General features: G+C 35.2%; 1 protein-coding gene across 1 annotated transcript in view; it reads left to right on the forward strand.

Moving 5' to 3' along the window:
* LOC109424037 (protein tincar-like) overlaps positions 1-24,881 on the forward strand; it is a 580,636-nt gene that overhangs the window by 410,132 nt on the left and 145,623 nt on the right. Inside the window, exons 7-8 of the mRNA XM_062843067.1 lie at positions 8,633-9,481; positions 14,861-14,982. Of these exons, the coding sequence (XP_062699051.1) occupies positions 8,937-9,481; positions 14,861-14,982 (667 nt within the window). The 5' untranslated portion in view covers positions 8,633-8,936. The remainder of the gene's footprint in view (positions 1-8,632; positions 9,482-14,860; positions 14,983-24,881) is intronic.

Below are 24,881 nucleotides of genomic sequence, written 5' to 3' on the forward strand. Positions count from 1 at the left end.
AAAATAAGTGTGAAGATTGCTAGAAGAATTTAAAAAATTGGGAGATGGAAAGATTCCTGGTGAAATCTCTGGGGGCATCAATTTTTGGTTACGACTGTGATGAACTGTAACTTGAAAATGGGCCATTTTAGTCTTGACAAAATTCAACCTCTGTTATTGAAGCTTGTCCAACGTTTCGGTCGCATTTCGGACCTTCCTTAGGGACTCTAAAATGGTTGTTTATTTATTTGACTGTTTTTACATAATCAATTAGAATATTTTTTTACTAATTATTACAGATTTTCGTGCAGTGTGTTCTGTTGTACTAAGGTTGTCCAGCGGATAGAATTTACGAGAATGAGATCATATAATTTTACAAAAACTTTTCACCGCATTTGCATTCATCCCACGCAATTTTTCTCAGTCTACTTACTCCCTTACACCAGTTAACGGTTGGGATTTGATAACTGTGGAATGTGATACCCAATAGAACACACTGGACGAATAATGGTAAAAAAATAATTCTAATTAATTATGTAAAAACAGTCAAATAAATAAAGTACCATTTTAGAGTCTCTGAGAAAGGTCCGAAATGTGACCGAAACGTCGGACAAGTTTTAATGACAGAAGTTGAATTTTGCCAAGACTAAAATGGCCAATTTTCTCTGGGAGCAGGGTTGTCAATACTGAGTCTATGAAAATTTTGTTCTTTTGATTTATGCCACCAAGCCATCGTAGCATTGCAATCTTTCACATCTATTAGGCGCTGTCCATAAACTACGTAGACTTTTTTTGGGCCATATCAGAAACCCCCCTCCCCCCTCGTAGACTTTTGTCCATACAAAATTTTCGAAATTTGTATGGAGCGTAGACTTTAGTCAAACTCCTCCCCCCCCCTAAGAGTCTACGTAGCTTATGGACAGACCCTTAGCACTACAGTGACACACTAAGAGAATTTCAGCCAGGTGAATTCACTTCAGTCAATTTAACTTTGGACGCTCCGTGTGATACTGCAGTGCTTCTTTTTGATAGTTCTAAATGATATTTAGCAATTTTTTTCTATCAGTTAGGATAGGATGATTGCGAAAATAAGAAAATTAATTGATATTGAATCAAAACAGTAGAGTTTTGATGCGCTCAGTACGGAAAGCTGGACAAGAGCAGAAAAGGAAATTCTTGAGATACCTCTAAAGAAATGCCAAGGAGTAAGTCCCGGAGTAATTTTTGAATGAATTCCTGATTGAAACATCACCAGAAAAATTCTGAAGAAACACAAAAAGGAAGGTATTCTTAGAAGAATTTTTGAATTAAAACCTGAAAAGAACTATGGGGGAATTCCAACAAAAACTTTTAAAAATTTTCTAGTAAAAATATATGATTTTTTTTACAGAATTCCTGGAGGATTCTCTGGAAGAGTTTTTGCCTTTGAAGAAATCTCCGGAAGAAGTCTTAACGGACTTGGTGGTCTAGTGGCTACCGCTTCTGATTCGTATGCAGAAGGTCATGGGTTCAATCCCTGGCCCGTCCTTTTCATCCTACTTTGTATCTTTCTATCCACTTTCTCTCGCTCTCTCTTCTCTACATATACAACTCATGTATATTCATATGTTCATAGCCATCGCTAGAACCAGAAACGAATTGAAAAAAAAGTCGTTTCCCTCCCTTCCAACTTCCACTCACAGCACAGTGTATATATAACGCCTATAAGTTATGCAACCAAAGCGTGCTGTGCCGCTTGACCTTATTCACCTTATTCTATTCACCACACAATCTATCACGAACACTATAAATAACCCCTATCCATGGATCGCATCACCGACCCAACGGTGACTCCCAGATCTCCCATCCTTTCCGTCTAACAAATACCCCAGTCCGTGCGGGTTGTGGGGACGCAGAGTGCTCTCGGTCTCTAAAGGGTGATACGGTCAAAATTTGGTCACACAATTTGTTACATAACTTGAGACTGCGTGCACCAAAACAGCTGATTTTTTGACCAGTAATGGTACATTATATGTAGCTTATACCATAAAATTTTTATCAAAATCGGTTTAGTATTTGCGGAGATATTGTGAATCCTGAAAACTGCAATTTTAAAATTTTGTACAAAGAGGATTAAAAAATAAGAACACATTTTTACTCTTTTTTTTATAGAACCAGAAATACTGAACCAATTCCAATGAAAATTTTTCTGTGTGTAAAGTATACATATCAAAATGTTGTGTAAAAATTTCATTCAATTTGATCTAGCCGTTACAAAGTTATATTTGTTTAGGTGGTCAAATTTTGTCAAATTTTTTCAAGTCAAGTCAAATTTTGGTCACACAATTTTTTTCATAACTTTAGATTGCGTACACCAAAACAGCTGATTTTTGGATTAGTAATGGTACATTATATGTAGCTTGTACCATAAAATTTTCATCAAAATCGGTCTAGTATTTGCGGAGATATTGTTGAACCCTGAGATCCGCAATTTTAAAATTTTGTGCAAAGAGGATTCACACATTTTTACTGTTTTATTTATAGAGCCAGAGATACTTAACCGATTTCAATGAAAATTTTTCTGTATGCGAAGTATGCATATCAAAATGTTGTGTAAAAATTTCATTCAATTTGATCCAGCCGTTACAAAGTTATATTTGCTTAAGTGGCACCCGGTCAGTTTTTTTCATATTCAAACTGCTACAACTTTGAAAGTATTCATACAAAATGGCTCAAAATTTTACTAAGAACGTATTTGCATAATAGTACTATACTGTAAAATTTTGATAAAAATCGGAGCAGTATTGGTAGTTCTATAATCAAAATTGTGCTTTATTGACCTTAAATTTCCGAAATTTACTATGGAGCGCCTTTGTACAAAATTTTAAAAAGGTAGGTCGATGGTTTTGTCTATATATCAACCAATACTCAATCGATTTTGATGAAAATTTTATGGTATAAGCTACATATAATGTAGCATTACTGGTCCAAAAATCAGCTGTTTTGGTGTACGCAGTCTAAAGTTATGAATAAAAATGTGTGACCAAATTTTGACCGTATCACCCTTTAGTAGCAACAACCAGTACACTTTAACATTCCTTTCCCTTCCCAGCTGACTATAAGGACTTGGCCGGCGCCGTTATTGATCAAATATGCATGAGCTGCTAAAATTGCACTTTGAGAATAAGTGGAATGTCCCAGCCCCTTATTCAGTTGGATCTTAGTGCAATTGATACCAGTTCAGATCAATCACGGAGGAGCAACCATTGACATGTATAGTCAGAATTGATCGAAAAAAAAAAAATTGATCGTTTTTTGAAGAAATCTCCGAAAGAAGTCCTGTCCCTTCTTTAGAAGAATTCCTGCCAGAATCTGTAGTGATTTTTTTTTGCAGAAATTACCTTTTTTAAGGAATTTCTGGAGAATTGCCTGTATGAACTCCTGGAGATGCTCCAGCGGAATTCCTAGAATAATTTGTTCAAAAAGTTCAAGAAATTTCATGTACAGGCTTCTGCAGAAATCCATAAATGGGAAACTGAATCCCTAAAAGAAGTTTTGAAGATACACGTGAATATGATCCAAGATGAGTCTTTTGATTATTTTTGATTTTGATTATCTTTTGACCTCAAGAAAAGTTCCTGGCGGAATTCCTGAATAAACTGTCAAAGAAATGCATGGGCTATATTATTTACTTTCAGTCCTGGGCACCCACAGTGGTGCAGGGGGCCGAATTAAAAGATTTTCATCCTGGGCGATTGGGTCTGCCTCTGCTGTGATGTCCTGCTGGGTTTTAATTTAACCCTCTAACACCCAAATTTCTGATTTTGATCTAATCATCATTTTTTGTCATCTAAAATCGATTTAAACATGTTTTGGAAGATGATTCTTTTTAATTCTCGATTTTGTGAATTTCGGTTTATGATTTTTCCGATTTTTATTTTTGAACGTCCCTACACCTTTATATTTTTCCTGGAAGCCTTTTTAGGATACGGATTTTTCGAGACGAAAACATTTTGAGATTTCATGATGATTGTTAAAATATTTTAATTTTTAGTTTTTTTTCAAGGAAAATTTTATTTTCCGTGTAATTTTAAGAAAAATAATTTAGGAGTGTATACAACTCCCTTAAACTATTTTACTATGATGGAATAATTTAGGAAAAATTTAAAATATATAAATTGTAGCGGTTAAATACAAAATAAACAAAGACTTCTGAAAAGTGACTTAAACATCAATTTTTCGATGATTTTTGAAAAAAAAGTAAATAAAGTGTATTAGACACCAAAAACCATTTTGAGATATACAAAACAGTCCCAAATATCAGCCAAAAAAATATTGACTACAAAATAAAAATTATAAAAGAAAGCTCAAACTTGACCCCGTCTAAAGGCGGGGATAGGTATTAGAGGGTTAACGCTTGCTTGCAGATTTTGTTTCCGCCCCTGCGTAGAGTGTGGGCGACCCACCTCCACTTTCGCTCCCGAATTTCTGTAGCTATCGGCTTTTGATGGCATCGACGACGGAGCTCCACGTTGGAGATCCAATTGTGAGGCCACCATGCACGAATTATATACCGCAGGCATCTATTGATGAAGACCTGCTGCCGTTGTGTGTTCTCCACTGATACACAACAGGTTGCACTGGCGTATAGCAGCACAGATTTCACTCATAAAATGTGAGTTCTTCCTTAGGAAAGCAAGTAAAGCGTGTGGGTCCCGAGATAAACTGTAACCGTTCGTCGAATTCGCTTAAGAGGTTTGCAAAATTCGGTGGCTTTTGCGCCACTCTCGCGAACGAGAGACCACCAGTTCATTTAAAAGTTAGCCCGACTAAATCGACTACTCTTACCTCAAGGGCTTCCTTGAACGGCCGATAACTGAAATAAAATCCCCAAACGCATCGAATCGACTATACAAAACGAGGGAACTGTACAATAATGGAATCTTACGTAACGAAACGGAATTGAAAACAACTACCAAACTATTAAATGATGCTGAAATGAATTTATTTAACAGTTCTTCTAAACAAAAATTAAAATACCAAAAAAGAAATGATAGAAACAAGTAAAACCAAGCAATTGAATTCATTTGAATGTATATTGTCTTTCACAAAAATGAGCTTCAAAATGAGTTGTGTACGTGTGTGTGATCATAGCCATGATTAACGTACCTGCGCAGGTTTTTGGTCGTTGACGGTGCTCTCTTCGTAGCCAATCTTCGACGACGGTGGGCTCTTCCGATTGTTCGCCGAATGAACGATGCGGAGGGGGTGTCGGCGGTCCGGTACTGTGCCGGATCAGGCGTAACCGCACGCAGGTAGGCCGCAAGTTCTCCCTTTACTTCGTTTGGATACCAGTAATTGACGGACGAGGAAGAGCACCTGCAGAGCACTGAATATGGCTTAAAGCCCAAAATAAAAAGCGTCTTTGGACGCTGATGTCCAAAGGAAAACAATATACACTAAACGAATTCACTTTTATATTAACCTCTAAAACAACAAATAAGCGCACATGGAACAGAGGTCTGCCCCTGGCGACAAAATCCACAATTTCAAACTATTAAACGAAAAACAAAGAACATTAAAACAAATTGACTTCAAAAACACTAATTTACAGAGATATACTTCTAAATACACACCTTTACGAAACTAAAAAGTGGCAGAAGATCGCCGAAGCTCTCTTTTGTTCACCCCGAGCAGAAGGGAATAACAACAGCATAAGGAGCTGTGTTATTTGGGCAAAATAACTGAATAATAAAATCGATTATTTTTAAGATATTACCATAACATATTGTGTTATAAACATGTCTGTCATAAGCGGCAAAATAACAAAATCTATAACAAAAAAATGTTCCTGGAAAACCATTTCAATAACTTGTTTTGTTAGTTTCAATAACAACTTAATAACAGTGAATTCGGAAAATATTTCAATAACACATTTTGATATTAATATGTTATTGATAATAATCGGAGAGCAGAATTTGCTATGATATCAAACTCGTTACTTAATAAGTTATAATACTTATTAATAAATTTATAATTCCTCCGATTTTTCCCTGGATTCAAGAATTATGTCGACCATTCCTCCTGGATTCTACAAAAATTCCTCCAAAAATTTTGCTATAATTTCTCCATAACTTCCTCTGATGATTCCTACAGGACTTTCACCTGAAATTTTTCGATTTTTTTTTTCTAAAATTCCTCTATTTATTTCCAGAAGGATTTCGTCAAAAACTGCTTTTATGTTTATCAAATGACTTTGTCATAAAATTCTTCCAAAAATTTGTCGACAAATTTGGTCATAAACTTTTCCATAAATGACTCCAAAAGCTTCCAGAAATTTCTCCGAGAGCTCTTTGACGGAATCTTTTATGAATTTTCAAAAACTCCTCTAGAAATTCCTGCAGAATCCTGCATAGAATCCCTTCAAGGATTTCTTCAGAATTTTCTAAGATCATCTTTAGATTTCTCTGAAAATTTCTTTGAGGATTTCATAATGAGTTTTTCCGAAGAATTCTCCAGGAGTTTTTCAAAAGATTCTGCCAAGAATCGTAATAATTGCTCAGAAGAATTAACTTCGGAATTTCTAAGGAAATTGCGCCTGCAGTTCTCTTGAAGACTTCTCCAGGGATTTATCGAAAGGTTCCTCCAGAACTTCCAAGTACTTACTTATCCGAAAATTATTTAAGGAATTCTTAAAAGGAGTCGTTCAAGAATTTCCCTTTTAACTGAATACTGGAACTGAAAAATGGAACAACACAAAGGGACTGGTCATAATTGTCGAATTGTTGCTGTGATTCAAAAACTTGTTACTGTTGTGCTATTGCTGATAAGTGGATCAATAGTACAACAATAACTGAACTTGTACTTCAACAAAATATGTTATTTAAATGTAATTTAGTTAATGTATATCAAGAGCTTGATTATAACAAAATGAGATTGTCCAACAAAATGTGTTATGGTAAAGCTATGCCTTGATAATTTAATAATAACAAAACAAGATATAAAAACAGGTTATGTGATTTCGTAGTTATTAACTTGCTATTCTCCTCTGCTCGGGACCAGCCGACCCTAACTGAAGGTGATGGAGTCAGTCGAAATCTCTAGTCAAGTAAATTTCCTCCTATTGAAGCAGTCGTCTATTCAATCTACAAACTATTATATACAAGTGCGCCAAATTCAAATCGCACATGGCCGTAAAAACTATTTAGCACCATCGGAAAAATCCTATAAGATACGTAACATGAGTCGTCATTAGCTTAGCCTAGACACAAACCTTACATGAAACGGATAATCTCTACTAAATGAAACGGTTCAAACTCAAACACAAATTCAATGAAACCAATTAAATAAGATTTTACTTAAAAAGATAAAAACGTCAAAAACTACAAATTAACTAAAATCATCATGAAAACTAATAGAAAACGAACTTCAAAATCAAAATCGGAAAAATTCAAATAAAATAATAATTTAATATAACTGAATTCAAACTTTATTTTACTTAAACAGAATAAAAACGTAAAAACGTTACAGAACCAGCCTAGGGCTAGAATCAGATAAAAATATTGTAGCTGTATAACTATTAAGGAGAAGCAATAACTGGTTCAGTGTCAAAAAAAACAGCGCAATGATGCTCAATTAGTGCGAAAACGAACACAAATGAACAAACACAATTACCCATAAACACGGGGCCGAGAATGAGCATGACAAAGAAGAGACGAGACAATAAAAGCGGTGTCTTGTGGTATCATCCACTGTAGCTGAACTTCAGTTCAGTTGAACTTCTACTTGATGCATTTGAATATGAATATTTCAATTTGGAATTGACATACAAATCCCGATATGTTACCTTAATTCAATGCATTATGTAGTTGCTTGAGTGATGCATTTTGTGCTTCTGCATCGCGCTTATTTAAAACTAATCAGTTAAAATTGAAGATGCTGACTTTGAATATCAGTAGGTGGTTAAAGTTCAGCAGACAGTGAGTCAAAAGAATATAGAAAGTATATTTCTGAGAATTCCGCTCGGGTTTCCAAGACGACTATCAAAACAAAAACAAATCAACGACGCTGGCGCCGCTGGGCGTTGGTGCAGACGACCGTAATTTAACAATTTCCGACACTGAACTGGTTGATCAAGGACTCACGTGAATTATTTTTATAAGATTTTTTTTTCAATTCGGAGATCACAAAATACAATTTCTAATTTGATACAGTCTTAAACCAGCCCGAAGCCATGGGGTTTCTTTGTTTCCCTGGAATATACTTTGGCCCGAATTAAGGGTTGTGAAAGTCTGGGTCGGAGTGAATGCAGGAGGCCTTCGAAACTACAAAAGCCACAAGTAAAGTTGCAGTTTTCGAACAGTAATTGAGCAACGTGAAGATAAAGTCATTAAATAACAACAAAAAAATAAGTTTTTTTGTGCGGGCCTGTGAAATGTGGGGACCCGGGGCCAACCTAAATCGACCCGTTGGCGACGTTATTAAGCAAAAGATTTTTGCACGCCATAAGCATCTCATCACGGTAATGATTACAAAGCAAATGATAATGCTAATGCTTTCCATGCAGATTACCATTCCCAGTTCGTTACTTCTTTTAATCATAAAAAGTTGCTTTCCTGCTTGCAAAATCCAGCTTCCATTAACCCATTCCGGTTTTTTCTCTTCCGCCTTACAGATTATCTGACCAACCGACGACTGCTGCTGCTGCTCCCATCTGCTCCAACCCGCTCGTTTCACAACCATGATGAACTCGCCATATCAGCGAAGCCGAAAAGACTTGATACCGGATACGTAGCCACGAGATGGCAACACTCGTTAGATTTATCTAGCTCTAGCTCTAGCACTCGTGTCGTACTAGGATTACTCAACGTAGAACTCCACTCCGGATACCAACCCGGAACTGCACCCACCCGTAGATTTTAATTTAGTATTTTGTAAAGCTTTAATTCACCGAAAAACTCACTCATCCACGAAAAAAGATGTCAATCACGGGCTCCCTGGTCGGTTACGAGAACAACAATGAAGTCTCGCAGAAAAAGAACCGCTCGCTGCTCAACATAACGGCCACGTCCAACGCGTCGTCCAAACAATGCCAAAGTTTGAACTCGAGCCTGGCCAACAGTGTGATAGCGTCCGGTAGCAGCGGAAATCCCTATCGGCACCGGACGGCGGACGGAAGCGGGGGAACCAAAAAACCTCGCCGACTGCACCTGAACACTCTCTGGTCCGTGTGGTACGGACTGTTGGTAACGCTGCTGCAAGGCTATCTAGTGCTGCAGGGAACGCACCGATATCTGGGGCTGTCGGCCCTAACGTGGAAGTACGAAAAGCCCAGCACCGAACTGGACATCCAGATCGTATTCTGCGGGCTGGTGGTGCTCTTCATGCCGTTACTGCTGGCAGCCGCTTTGTTTCGCGTGGGAAATCTAGCTAATGATGGGATTAAGCTGGCATCCGGAACTAGGCTGTGCTCGTCGGCACCCACCGATGGGCTGGAGGAGGAAGCCTTCGAGGGAACTTTAAGGTGAGTGGTTTGTTCGTAGGTTGTGGGCAACTTAGATATCTTTGGTCAAAAAAGAGAATTTAAGCATTAAAAAAGGATCGCCAACTCGTAACCAATATCAGTAACAGACTCTTTGCCTTTTCACGTTTTGCTTTAGAATGTCCCATGGTGTCAAAATCTCAATTATTATCGAACTTTCATATAGCTCGGATTTTTCTTCGGAAGTGATCAGTATTTTGGGCTATATAATCATAATCGGAAGACTCGAAAATATTTTACCGGTAAAATTGTTTCCAGACATTTTATATGGAGCGTAATTTGGTGAAAAACAGTAGAGTAAGGTGGGGCAAAAGTTCGACCTTAGTTGAAAATTCAACTTTTTCCAAAAAATCGAAGCAGATAAAAATAAATGAATACCGTGTGGTGATTCTACCATCCATCAGGTAAAAATTTGCTGAACAAGGTTACGCCAATTGTCTTTTTAATTTTGAGTTACAACACTTTTTGTAAGTGTACCGTCGTGCGGGGCTACTTTTGAAATGCGGGGCTACTTTGGACACTTTTGAATATGGATTTTTTGAATTCAAAATATGGTTCAAATCTGTTTGATGTCTTAGGAACTATCATAAAGCAATAGTTTTCCCTTCATTTGGTTGAAATTATTTTTCAAACAGACCGTTTATTGCTTGTCAGGACGCGAAAAAACATCGAATAAACCAATATAATATACATAACGTATCAGAACATTTGGTCTGTAGGCATTGTTTCTACAGTTCATAAATTTCAAAGGGTTGATCAATTCATTCAAAATGTATCAACGTAGCATATACAATCGAATATTTGTATCGTTATACGTTATAAATGACCGTTTCGCCCAAATAAAGGATTGATGGTCCCTTTTTTCAGGCTATCTATATAGCAATATCACGCTGCTCATATTACCAAAGGTAGCACAGAACCATCTTAAAACGCATATTTTTATTGAAATTATGTATGATACAGTATACTACAGTATTGGTACAATGTAGTTTTCCAAATAACCCTGGAATTTGAAATGCAGTTTTGTTATAGATAAAAATGTCCAAAGTAGCCCCCATCCGGTTCTATATGAGATGTGTCCGATTGGTGTATGAACAACTTTTTTGTTTATTGATGGATTTAGCTCAAATTTTGCATACATGTATAAAAATTGCGGAAATTCATTCACTAGTCTGGGAGTTATAATGTCATAAAGTTGAAAAACCATGAAAAAGTGTATAAAGAAGCCCCGCACGACGGTATGTAATTCGAACTCTTGCCCCACCACTGCCCCAGCTCACTGGGGCAAAAGTTCGAATCTAGTGTTTGTGGAATTTCGCTAACCGTAGCACACTGTTTCGACACTTTGGTAATCTGAATACCTAAAACCAATTAATATTTGATGTTGGAACTGAAATACACTTTAAAGTTCGATCTGGATTTTACCCAAATCAGGATTCAATATACTACACCAAAAATTTGTAGTTTTCCGCCAAATTCAGATGAAACAATTTTTTTTTTCAACTTTGATCGAATTTTCTTTCTAGTTCCATAATTTTTAGAGATAATATGTACATTTTGCAGAATTTTAGGTTTTTACCTAAAGTTGCTACATGACACTCTTGACCCACAATTCGAACTTTTCCCCCACTATGTGAAAAATATGATTTCCAAATCTTTTTTGCAAAAAGTTATACATTCTAATGCATCTTCGAAATATGCCTAGTTACGCCGCAAAACAAAATATCGAATTCGATTTCATTACAATTCCATTCCATGACTCTTTTTCAAAAAGGCTTCGAACAACCTTGACACCCGAAAGAAATAATTTGAATTGAGCTCAAAAACTTTAAAATAAACTCTTGCCCCACTTTACTCTATTTAATCAATTTCAGTATGGAAAATAACCACAGTCAAAATTTTCCCGATGGAATATTTTAGAACTTCTCAATTGTAATAAATAGCCAAAATGCTAACTTTCTGTTAAGAAAGATCCAAGGTACATGAAAGTTCGATAAGAGTCGAAATTTTTACACCGATTGTTCACTGGAAGATTTAAAGGAATATTCTTTAAAAAAAGATCTAAAGGAATCCCTGCAGAAAATTTTCAAGTGATACAAATTTGGTGGGCTTCGTGGCCGAGCGGTTAGCGGCGTCAGTCGTTTAGGTGTCTCGTAAGCCTCGGAGTGTGGGTTCGATTCCCGCTCCAGTCGGGGAAAACTTTTCATCAAACGGAAATTCTCCACTGGGCCTCTGGGTGTTAAATGTGTTGTCCGTTGTGATATGTTAGTATTGTTCAGTCTGTAGAGGCCGCAAGGTCGAAGACGGTGTAATTGTCTTTTTTTTTAATGAAGGGTTTTCTTAAATTCTTAAAACAATTTTTCGAGTAGTCTTCAGCGGAGTTTTAGAAGGAACCCACAGAAATTGTTTTCAAGAAGAAATTAAGGAAAGAAATCTGGAGATTCTTACAAAAATTTCTCAAGTGCTGATCTAAAGGAATCCCTTGAGAAATTTTCATAAAAATCCCTGTAAAAATTTATTTAAAAAAACGAAATGAAACATCACATTTTAGGACCTACTTCCTGGAGTAATTTATGAAGGATTCCATAGACACATTTTGGAAGGAATCCACGGAAGATAGAGCCTTTGGATAAATTCATGGTTAGATGTGACATATCTATAAAAATTACATGACTTTTTTTGAAGGAATCTGTGATTTTCCAAAGAAATACTTGAAGAAATTTCTAAAGGAATTACACTTTCAATGGTTTTCTGAAAAAATAATTGTGGAATAATCCGTGGATGATTTCTCGAAAAAATTCTTGTACGAATTTTTGAAAAAATATAGTGAGGAAACCCATACATACTTTTCTAGAAGAATTCTTGAAAAAAAAAATTGAAAATCCACTAGAGGAAATTCTGAGGAAAATCCTATGGGAATTTCGGAAACAATCATATGTTTTAAAATAATTTATTTTGATAAATGATATTTGAAAGAATTCCTGAAAGATTTTCTATTGAAACCCGTGGAGCATTTCCGGAAAGTTTTCAAAAATTAATTTCTAGAAAATTATGGAGAAATTTCTTAAAGAAACTGCAAAGAGGTTTTCTGGCACAGTTTCTTAAAAAATCCTGGAAGATTTTCCGAAGAAATCGCTGGATGAATTTGTAAAGAAATACATGGAGAATTTTTTTTCAGGCATCCAGGGAGGAAATTTGGAAGATGCACATGGATGGTTTTCTAAATGAACACTTCGACAAAGTACACCCGAAAACGGGTGGGGAAAGATGAAACACGAAGTTTTGAAAAAGATTTCAATACAATTATGAAATTTATCTATTATCAAATCATTGTTTCATTCAAAACATATATGTGTTGACATTCAAATTATTTATAATGATTTTTTTCCTTGTTGGGTATCTAAGTCACTGCGACCAGTTGTTATATCTATTGCGACATATGCCCCAGTTTTATTTAGCTATATCAAGTTGACGTAATACTATTGATGTTAGCAATAATCAAACCTTGACTGTAAGCCTGATCCCAACACGGTGTGACAGTTCGGATGAACTGTAACTGTACTAACTGTGTATGTATAATGATAAGATATCATCATGTTACCCGCTGTTTCATCTTACCACACCCATTTCAACTTACCCCGGTGCACCTTAAATTTCGAGAGGAATCTGAATAAAATCTTTTAGTGATTCTTTCAGAAAAAATGTCTGGATGAACAACTAAATTACTGAAAGTAAAAATGCAAGAATGTCTGGAGGAGTTCCTGCAAGCGATAAGTGATAAGTGAAGAAATTTTTGAACTTCGTGAAAAGTACCTCTACGAATTTATACAGGAATCTATAAAATACTGGAAGAATGTATGAAAAAATCTTTGAAACTGTGTCTGAAGGAATCCCCGTAGAAAATTATGAAGAAGAGGGAGGATTTTGGAAACAAATCATAAAATAACTTCTCATGTAATCCTTATAGGAGTTTCAGAAGAAATCCATGGAATCTAACAAAATGAAATTAGGGGAAAAAATCTGGAGACATTTTTGAGGGAATATGTTAAGGAAATCCATGACGATTTTCTTTAAGAATCCTTGTTAGAATTTTTGAAGAAACCGGTGGTGGAGTTTCGGAACAAAAAATTCTTGGTCGATTTTAAGTCCTAATTCTCTTCAGAAATAACTCAAGAAATTTGGACTCCTTGTTCTTCGAATCCATGGAGAAATTTTGGAAAAAATCCACAGAAGAAACAATCTTTGGACAAATTTATGGAGGAATTTCAAGAAGAATTGCTAAAGAAACCTCCAGGGACATTTCTATAGCAATCCCCGGAAGAATTTTTGAAAGAGTCTGTGGAGGATTTTCCAATGAAATCTTGATTTTCTGACGAAAACGTTGAAGGAATTCCTGGAAGAATCCGTGGTTGAGTTCTTTACAGAATTCTCGTACGGATATGTGAGAGAATATATCGAGGAATTTCTGAGGAAACCCACAGAAGATTTTCTAGAGGAATTCATGGAAAATTTTTTGGAAGATCCTCTAGAGGAAATTCTGAAGGAAGTTCTATTGGAATCTCTTTAAAAAATCAAAAGGAAATAATGAAAGATGTTCTGGAAAGAACTCCCTAAAAGAATCCTAAATTAATTTCTTAAGTAATCTCTTCAAACCTTTGACAAAATTTCTGAAGAAAACTATAAATTTAAATGACTAGAATGTAATGTCATGACGAGTTCAAAAATATTCAGGCTTCAGAGCAGACATCAGCCAATTTATACTCAATGTTCACTAATTACCGAGCGGGTGCTCAATCCTTTCGAATCGTTTGACGAATGCTATCAATTAGCGAGATCCTCTTACCAGTCAAATTACTGCTCATTAATTAAAGGAACGTTCTCCATTGAAGAGCGTCAAGACATACAATCTACCGCGAACCGGGTCAATGTACCCCTTCACCTCTGTGGAGTAGTTACCACCGACTTCGATTTCCCGAATATTCTAAGACATTGCAAACGTGTAATTAATCGTTTTCACGCCCGGCTTATCTCACCCGGTGAGAACGATAAGTGAATAACAGAGTCGTACGATGTCTGGTGATAATCATCATGATAAGCTCAAACAGCGCGATAGTCATCTTTTGATCTGCTACGAGTTGCAAAGTCAATCTCATATATCAATCAGAATGAGGTATACATACATCAATTGAATCGTGGCACATCGACTTTGATGAGTGCGTTAGGACTTCCAGCGCTTTCTGCAATATCCCGCCGCTTGATATTAGCACATCAATTAACTAGAAATGGATTGTAATCAAACTAAAGATGCCAAGTCACGTACATAATGATGGATATGTGTTTCTCCTCTCTCCCAACCAACAGGGCACTCTGGATACACGGCGGCCCAACGTCTGCTTTCATACATATCATCACGGCAATATGTTTGCTGCTGCCACGGTTGCTCCTGGAAGCCAAGGTGATCGAGAATGGATTGCTTCCAAAAGGTAAGTGAAAACGGTAAAAAAAACCCAGCTGTTACAGATCAAAGCTAGAGTCAGGCATAAAATTTTGAAATTGTCTTATTTTTATACAAAACCCAAGTGTATCTGTACGGGTTGGGACCATCCTTAAGCTAGAAACAGCTACAAACCAGATTAGTTACTTGTATAAAGTTCATGCCTGAATAAAGTTCAAACAGTTCTGGGACATTAAGAAACTGTTATGGAAAATATTTAACAGAGCGGTTTACACTGTGTAGTGAATCCCCTTAATGATTAGTTTGGGAATATTTCTAAGAAACTTTTCTTGAATATTTCTGAACATTCTTATAATACTAGCGTTCAAAACTCTTTGAAGACACATTACAACTAGAAATTAATTTAAAAAAAAATAATTTTGTGGTTATCATCATGCCATGAAAAAAAATAAAAAAAATGTCTATAGGAAAAACAAGAGTCAGATGCAAAATAGAACCAATTCCAACAAGCATTACGTAAGCAAACCACCCCCTTAAATCTTCTGAGCAAACAAAAGCGCACAGGCGCTGAAGATTCCCATCCATTAGTGGAGTTTTATCGGTCATTGAGAGAACCACAACCGCACTAATGAGTAAGGACTACCGACCGGCGATGGGGGCCCACTATACATTGTACACTAGTATAACCACCACCCATATTGCATTGCATCGCATCGTTACAGCAGCCGAAGAAACGCAAGAAAAAGCAAAAGAGTTGCAAGATTATGGTAGCTTTTATGGCTTTTGGCGGCTCGGGCTATCGAAGGGGTGGCGGCGGTAAAGGATGTGCTAAGAGTAAGGGGGCTTCCAGGATGGACTTTTTTAATTACTCGCCCTACTAACGATTCATTTCCTTTCGGATGAGTTTTGATCCCAGGAAGAGTCGATGACCAGAAGAATGTTGCTTGCAGAAGCATGTTGAAAAATTATAGGGTGAATCACGCCTTAAAAACTCGTCCATAATTGCACACCTCCTAAGAAAACCTTAGAGTGTGCAATAATTGGAGATTTACCCTATATTATCCAATTCGATTTTTTTTTGAATATACTTTATTGAATAAAGAACTAATATTCATTGAAGCTCTTGTTGGTTTCTATCTTCTTTTAAATAAAATTACAGTCTAGACTCCTACTACACGGTTGGTTCGGGGGTGCAGTAGGAATCCGTGTTGTGGGAATCACAGAGCTTATGGGATTTCGCCTAATTGGGGGTGTGAGCGAATATCTCAGCGTATTACAAGATTGCACCATTCTTTGGCAAAGTTGTATACTAGAATACTAGAATAGATCTACCACACAATGCCAACTATCATCCAATTAGTTGGCAATTTGGCTGATCGAGGCGCTATGCAGAAGTGGTTGATATGTACACTCGCCAGTAGAAGCACTCATAAGTTTTATACATGCGATATCTCGAGATATACTTTATTTGCTTTGCTTTATTTTCTATCTGCTCTGGATCTCAAGATAGCGGAGCTTGAAGCTTTACTTGACAACTAGCGCCACCTAGCGACAAAATGACCAACTAATTGTTGAATCACCAGATAGCTCTTGACTTCCTGAAGAACTTTGCCGAAGACGACACTTTTCTATCTGCTCTGGATCTCCAGATAGAGAAGTTTGAAATTTTACTTGACCACTAGCGCCACCTAGCGTCGAAATGGCAAAGTAATTGTTGAATCACCAGATAGATCTTGACCTACTGTATAACTTTGCAGAAGAAAGCATTGTTACAAATAAAGTAGATCTCCAGATATCGCATGTGATAACTTATGAGTGCTTCTACTGGCGAGTGTACATATCAACCACTTCTACATAGCGCCTCTATCGGCCAAATTGGATTGGTTGGATGATAGTTGGCATTGTGTGGTAGATCCATTCTAGTACTACAACTTTGCCAAAGAAAGTGTTGTGCTACCTTGTAATACGCCTGAGATATTCGCTCACACCCCCAATTAGGCGAAATCCCATAAGCTCTGTGACTCCACGGCCGGCCGTGTAATAGGAATCCGTGTAATAGGTGACCGTGTAGACGGAAGCCGTGTAGTAGGAGTCTAGACTGTAATTCCTTTCAGATTTTTTTTGAAAATTTTTCGAAAATGAATAGATTCAACGATTTTTTTTTAATTCTTCCAGAGTTGTCGGCTTTTTATCATAAAGCCATTTGGCCATAAGCCCTTATGATCGATTTGCATAATACGAAGAACGGCCTTTTTGTTATGCTAAATGGTCATACCAAATCGGATAGAGTTGAAATTTTGATTCGAATCATTATTCGCTGAGATTTTTTACCCGAGTAACACACATGTTGTACATCGGTTACATTGATGTAACTCTTTTGTTACAGAATAGGGTCGCAAAAGAATAGAATGATGCCGGGGTCCGTGGCGCATCCCAGAAATCCTCGTATGAATTTTTGGGGGATTTTTTGTGAGATTCCTGGGAGAAATCCTCTGAAAAAATCCCAGGTGATATTCCAGGAGTGTCTGGAAGCATTTTTGAAGAAATCTTTAAAGGAATTTCTAAACCAATCTATATTAAAGTTTTTGGAGGAATGCCTGAAAAAGAATTTTTGGAGGATTTAATAACAGAGGATCTGGAGATATTTCTGGCGAATTCTCGTGGAATTTAAAAAAAAAATCAGGAGAAATTTCTGAAGATTGATCTCAAGAAATTTCTGGAGAAATCCCTGGAAAAATTGTTGAAAAAATCCCATCAAACTCCTTCAGAAACCCTTAGAGAAATACATTATATAATCTCTTGCGAAGCTTAAGATGAATTCCTGTAAAAAGTCCTTGGAGAAATTTTTAATGAAATACCTTGCAAATTCTGTGAAGATATTAAGGTGAAACATTGCATTGCTAGAAGAATGTCTGCAAGAAGAATGTCTCCTTCATACAGGAATTCCAGTATTAATAAAACGGAAATATTTCTGAATAAATTTCTGGAGGAAATCATTATATATCTAGAAAAAATCATAGAGATGAAATCTTTACAAGTATTTTTCAAGGGAATTCAAGCGAAAAAACATTGATTAACCACAAAAGGAACTTGTGATTTAATTTTCAAAAAAAAAATCCTACATGATTTTCTGAAAAAGTTCTTGGAAGAAGTTCTTAAGAAACCCGTAGTGAAATTTCTGTAGATGCCCTTGAACTAAGTAGTAACTGAAGGAAGAAATATCTGAATGAATTCTTGAATAAATTTCTGTAGGATTACTGAAATCTTTCTTGACATGCCCCTTAAGGAATTCGTGGAAGAATCTCTAAGGGAAATTGCTAGGAAAAATCCATCATGGAAGTTGTTTTGAAATATGGTAAAAGAACTGTTCCATGAGAACATTCGAATGAACCACCAAATAAATATCAATTTATTTTCTTAGATACAGCAGAAGAATATTCCAAAATATCCCAGAGATTTGCAATTAAATTTAAATTAAGTTTTCAAATGAAATATTTCATAAATTCTCAAAGGCATTGCCAAATGTGCTTGTAAATATTTTCCAAAAGAATTGTCAAATGATTTGCTGAAGGGGTTTTCAAAGGGAATAGCGATTTTTTTCCTGGAGCGAATACCGAAGCAATTTCCTATGAAATTGTCTAAAGATTTCACAAAGAAAGTGGCAATGGGATTTCCAAAAGAACCGCTGAAGGTGTTTGTAAAATACATTTTAAAAAATCCTTAAATAATTGTACAAAAAATCCCTAAAAATTGGAGAAAGAATTTTATGTTTCCAAATGTACATTTACAAATAAACAAAAAAAATCTGGAAAGAAAGAAAAAATCTGGAAACAAAAGAAATCTGGAGATAAATTTGCGATGGATTTTTGGAATAAATTTCTAAAGAAATGGCTGTCTAAAAGATTTGCAGAAAGAAATTGTTGAAGGAAATGCCATGTTTTCGAACAAATTAACAAATATTTTCCTTAGAAGTTTCCAAAGGAATGACTGAAACAACATTCTTACAAATTGAAGAAGTTATTTTAAAGCATAGAGAAAAAATTCTCAAAAAATATTTGCTGAAGAATTTTTAGAGATATTGCGGAAGAAATTTCCAAAATTTCCGCACAGATATTCAAAGAACCTGCTAAAGGAACTTTTGATTTGAAATTTCCAAACGAATTATCAAAGGAATCTCAAAATGCGTTTCTAAAATTTTCGAAGGAAGTTCAAATGATTACCTATATAAAATCAAATGAGATTTTTCGAATTAATTCCCGAAGAATAGACCTGAGAAGTTTTCAGTGCGAAAAGTCTAAGAATTTCCCAAAACAATCCTAAAAAAATTCCTAATAGGATTGGCCATAGAAATTTTCGTAGCATTACCAACAGATAGCTATAAAAACTACCGAAAGAATACGCAATAGATTTTCTGAAATAATTTCAAAAAATTGCCAAAGTAACTTCCTAACGATTTCTCACAGCTTTCAAAAAGCTACCTCTGAAATTTGTGAAAGAAAAGTTACGGAAAGAACTCTGAAAAAAAAATGTTGATGAAATTGCAGGAGGTATTTTGAAAGAAGAAAACTTAGAAGTTACTCAAGAAATTCCTAAAGGAATCCCGGAACAAAACTGGCGGAAGAAATATTTTTTTTTAAACTTTCAAAAAATCCAAAAAATGAATTACTGAAAAAAGAATTAAACAGAAAAATAATTTCGAGTGTATCTCAAAAGCTTATCGAAAAACTGTAAAAATTTTCGCAGTTTTCCCAAAAAAAAATCGCATGGAATTTTGGTGGTATAATAGAAGAAATCTCGAAGAAATTTATGAAGAAATTCCAAATGAAGTTGTTGAAAAATATCATATGAAATACTCATACAATGTCTTGCTTAATCACCGAATGAATATGAAGAAAAATGCCTAGATAATTTCTATTTCAGCTTCCAGTAAAACTGTGGATTGAATAGATGAAAAATTCCAGAACGATTTTATTTTCAAAAAAAAAATCTTTGGAATTTGTAGACAAAATCATCTTATTCTCTGAAAAAAAAATCCACAGTGGTTGATGAAGGGTTTCCTTTAAATTTGCATGAAAAATTCTGAGATAATTCACAAAAAAAAACAAGTATAATTTAACAATAAAAATCCAAAGCAACTGCCAAAATATGTACCCTAAAATAATGTAGTTTAATCACTTTTCCTCTATTCTTTTCAATAAAATCAGGTACAATGCGTATGATTCGAAACAAATATTTTAAAACATGCACTGAGTGGTCCTGTATCATGTTTCGTAAACCAAATACTTACAAGAAACTGCTACATGTTGTAAAATATTATTATTGTTGCTTAAATTCAAAATATGTTCAAATGGCCAAATTTGAATTAATTTGAAATTGAAATTGATTTGAAATTTTAGATATATTCAAATGAATAAATTTGAAAACATGCAATCCAGGGTGAAGTTGATCAACCAATGACATAACATTCTGAGATTGTAAAATTTTTGAACAAACTCAATTTAATGATGCTGAATCTGAAAAAGTTTAGAAAGTTACAGAATAGCCCACATTAAACGCCTAAAGGTATGCAATTTCTTTAAAAACCGTCTTATTTTTGCAAAAATGTGCGATTTCCCAATAAAATTTGTATGTTAACATCAATTTTAATTTAAATGTGTGTTCAATAAACCTAATTAAAAAATAAAATACAAGACGTTTATGAGAGGCGTCTTTTTGAAAGACAATTTGTTCACCGAGTTTTAATACACAACTAAAAGTCGATATTTTTATGTAAAATCTGACACAATTGGCTTTTGGCGTGCAGATTCAGAATATGGAATTATCTCAACATCGCTTATTGAGATAATTCCATATTCTGAATCTGCACGCCAAACTGAGCCGAAATCCAAATTTTCATGAATTTTGGAGCCCGGGAACCTATTCAAAAATCAATTTGAAGTTTGTATGGGAGCGATTTGTCGAATAACCCCTCGTCGGATTTTGTACTGGGCGGAGCTGTCAAGCAGTTTCCCAGCTGTCAAAAGGTAATTTGAATAAATATTTTTGAAATTGATTTTAGGTATCAAAACAAAATTCTAAAAATCTGAAAAAAATCATAGAGGCTTAGAAAAAGGTGCTCTTTCGTTTAAAAATATAAAATCAATGCTTTTTTTTCTAATCTAAAAAAAAACAATTGACATACAAACCTTCATAAATTCTTCAAATATATTCACAAAATCAAAAGTTTTTCCATTGAAACAAAATCGTAGCGCTCGCAGCGGTTAAAAGACGTGAATCCTACAGTGATCAACTTGACTAGGTTCAGATCCCACTCCAGATAAACTCACTAATTGGCAGTTCTTTCTTCGGAACAGAAGTAAAGCGGTAGGAATAATTTATATATTTCGTTAGAACTGATAAAACAGTTCTAGAAGAAAATCACAGAATGATGTTCTAACAAAATCTCAAAGGAATTGAAAGGAAACTTCCATACAAATCCCCAAAGACATTATTGAAAGAACCTCCTATTGCATTGCTAAGGAATTGAAGAAAGATTTCACAGAGAAAAATCGGAATTACCAACAAAAAAAAATAATTCAACGCTTCCCCAAAAGAAAACGAGACGAAATTTTCGAACGAATTGCTGAAGGATTCTTAGAAAGATAACCTCTTTCTACACTTCTCAAATTTCTGTAGAATGTTTCCTGAAGAATTGCCGATGAAATTTCAAAGTGATTGCCCAATAAAATGATTAAATTTTTGAAAAAAAAAAATCTAAAGAAATCACCGATAAATTAAAACATGCTGAAAGAAGTTGCTGCAAAACACCCGGAGTTATTCCATAAGAAATTTCTCGAAAAATCCAAAGGATCTATTGTTTGAATTTCAAAAAAAAAACAGAAGTCAAAGCAAAATACAACATTATTGTCAACATTGTCGAAGAATGTCCCGATGGATTTAACAATAAATTCACAAAGGGATTGACAAATCATGTTTTTAAATTCATCAGCAAGTTCTTTGAAAAATAATTTTGTCTTTACTTTTGTCATTTTTTGTGAAATTATTAAAAAAAACAGCAAATTTCTTGAGAAATCTTTGGAATTTCCTTCGGATTCTTTTGGCAATTTAAAAGTGATACGGCGATTCTTTTGAAATTGTGGTTTCAATTCCAGCTCCAGTCGGAGAAAACTTTTCGTCAAACGGAAAAATCACCACTGGGTCACTGAGTGTTATATGTGTTGTTCGCTGTCGAATGTTAATAAAGTTCAGTCTGTAGAGGCCGCAAAGTTGAAGACGGTGTAATTGTCTTTTTTTAATAAGAGAAGACTTTTTCTATGAAACATCTAATAGAAGCCGAAACAGGAATTGCCAACATAAAATAACGTAGCCGCCCTTTGGCGACATCCGCTCAGCGAAAAATCCTTCAAAAAATGTTTAGGTACCTTCAAGACGTACCACATGGCCATTATGGAAAACTATCTAGTTAATTTATGGCGAAAATCTAAGGGAAAAAATTTTGGAATGAAACATTTAAAGAGTTTCTGTAGGGTTTTAGTCACAGCTCGTAATATTTATGCTACCTTACATATATGCAGCTACTATATTAAGCCATTTGTACAAAAATTCCGAATGAGTCCCACTTGCCCCGTGATACGGAGTAAATGAAGATCTGCTCCACTTTCCATTATATGCATAGTATATAGAATGTAAAAAAAATTGAAACAGTTTTAATGCCCGTTATTAAGGAGAAATATACCAACAATGTCTCTTAGAACCATTGGGATTATACAATTAATTATGTTTAGAATTTTTTGTCATGACAAAACCAAACTAGCCTTTTTTTAGGTCCCACTTGCCCCGGGGTACCTTATATTTTTTTTATCTCCCTTTTTGGCACAGACCTGCTGGTCCATATCGGAATGTTATATTTGTTGATTGTTGATATTTTTCGGTGAATGCTGCACTCTATTGCCTCGATTCGTTACGTTTCGGCCTACTCTTCTTCAGCCATCATCAGATTTGTCTAAATCGATACACTTGTCACCAATGTGGCTCTATTATCGATGCAATAGTGTTCACCGAAAAATATCAACAACCAACAAATATAAAAATTTAGAGAATTTATTTCAAACAGAAGGAAATATATTAACAATCTGAAGAAAAATCACAAAATGTTTCAAAATCTGATGCAAAAATAGAAATCGGCAATTCAATTTATTTACACTACTATTATTCTAAACAATTTCACATTTTTTACTTTTTTCGGCATGCTTCAAAAAATTCAAAGTTTTGCTATGACAATACTCAGTATATGTGTAGTTTGCCGTTAAATTTTCAGTTAAACCGCTCTTAGGAAAATCACATTACATGATGTCAAAGTTGGAAATTTTGTATAGATATCGGTTTTCACTGCTATTTTAATAAACATAACTTACTGAACTGAGTGGAGACGGTAGGCACCCAAATTAGTACTTTGACAATAGCTGTGGCCCAAACCATGGAAATGATAGATGAAAATTGTTTAAACTTTGATCATATCATTTCGTATATTTTCTGGCACTGCATTGACATTTTCATAAAGCTGCTTCAATTTTTCACAAAAATATTAATTTTTGAAAAAAAAATATATCCAGAAATAACTTTTTTCACATAAGTTAGGCCGTTACAAATATTTATATCACTTTTTGTCCCACCACTCTTTGGCTGGTCGCGGGGGGGGTATAAAATCAATAAAGCATTTAATCTGAAATAGTGAATATTAAAAACTCGTCGGATTTGTTACAGAACTTTCACCAAACCTCGATATTTTGATAAATATGTTTGGGTGCCTCCTCAAAATTCAAAATCCATCAAAAAATTTCTGATGGAGAGGGGGGGGAGACGAAATTTCAAAATTAAATTTGTATCAGCCTTAACGTAACTTAAAATTTATGATGATGAACCTGGGCTTGTTAGGCGAATATCTGTAAATAAAAAGAAAATCGTGTTAAGTACTGTTCCTTTGAATTCCACTAAGAATTTGCATCCTTTGACAGATACGTATTTCGACCTCAACTGTAAGGTCGTCTCCAGTGTCTTGTGCTTGAGTCGAATCAAGTACAAGACACTGAAAACGACCTTACAGTTGAGGTCAAAATACGTATCTGTCAAAGGATGCAAATTCTTAGTGGAATTCAAAGGAACAGTACTTAACAGGATTTTCTCTTTACTTAAAATTTATATATTCTATTGCTTAAAGTTTTGACCAAACATTGTCAATATACTGATGATGAAGTGATGAAATTTTCAGCCAAAAATATTTATAATTGCCAACGTTACAGTAGATTGAACATAAAGGATTTTGGGAAAAAAATCGTCAGGTCTTTTTTTTTTGCTACCCGAAAATTAAAAAAATGTATCCATATGTCACACAAAATTTTCATAACTTTCTGATAAAAAATATAAAACCAGGTTACTAGAGGGTCTTGCCCGGGATTTCCCGGGACAAAAATCCCGGGAAATCCCGGGATCTAAAAAATCCCGAATCTTGGGATATTTTTCCGAAAATCCCGGGATTTCCCGGAAATTCAAAAATAGCAATATTGTTTTCTATTAAAATATAACTGTTCTCTCTAAATGTTTATCAATATTTCCATTTTTTTTTTCATTAGAGTCTACACTATCTGGTAGGTCTAATCAGTGTTGGTAAACTCACACTCAAAGCTCACTCATGAACCGCTCCTGCGTGAGCAAACTCGCGCGCGATTCTGAATCATTTTCTCACGCGCGAGATTTTCATGCAAAATCTCGCTATCACGAGTCAAGCGCCGAAATCTCATTTGCCTGTAAAACGAATCCAAACCATTTTTAACGACAATCTTTGTTGTTGTATGCAAGGTATGATCTTGTTCTGTTATACAATCCTAAAAACTACGTTGTAAGTAATAAGACTACCAAGAAATTAAGGAA

Source organism: Aedes albopictus, chromosome 3, assembly GCF_035046485.1.
Source record: "Aedes albopictus strain Foshan chromosome 3, AalbF5, whole genome shotgun sequence".
Classification (NCBI taxonomy): domain Eukaryota; kingdom Metazoa; phylum Arthropoda; class Insecta; order Diptera; family Culicidae; genus Aedes; species Aedes albopictus.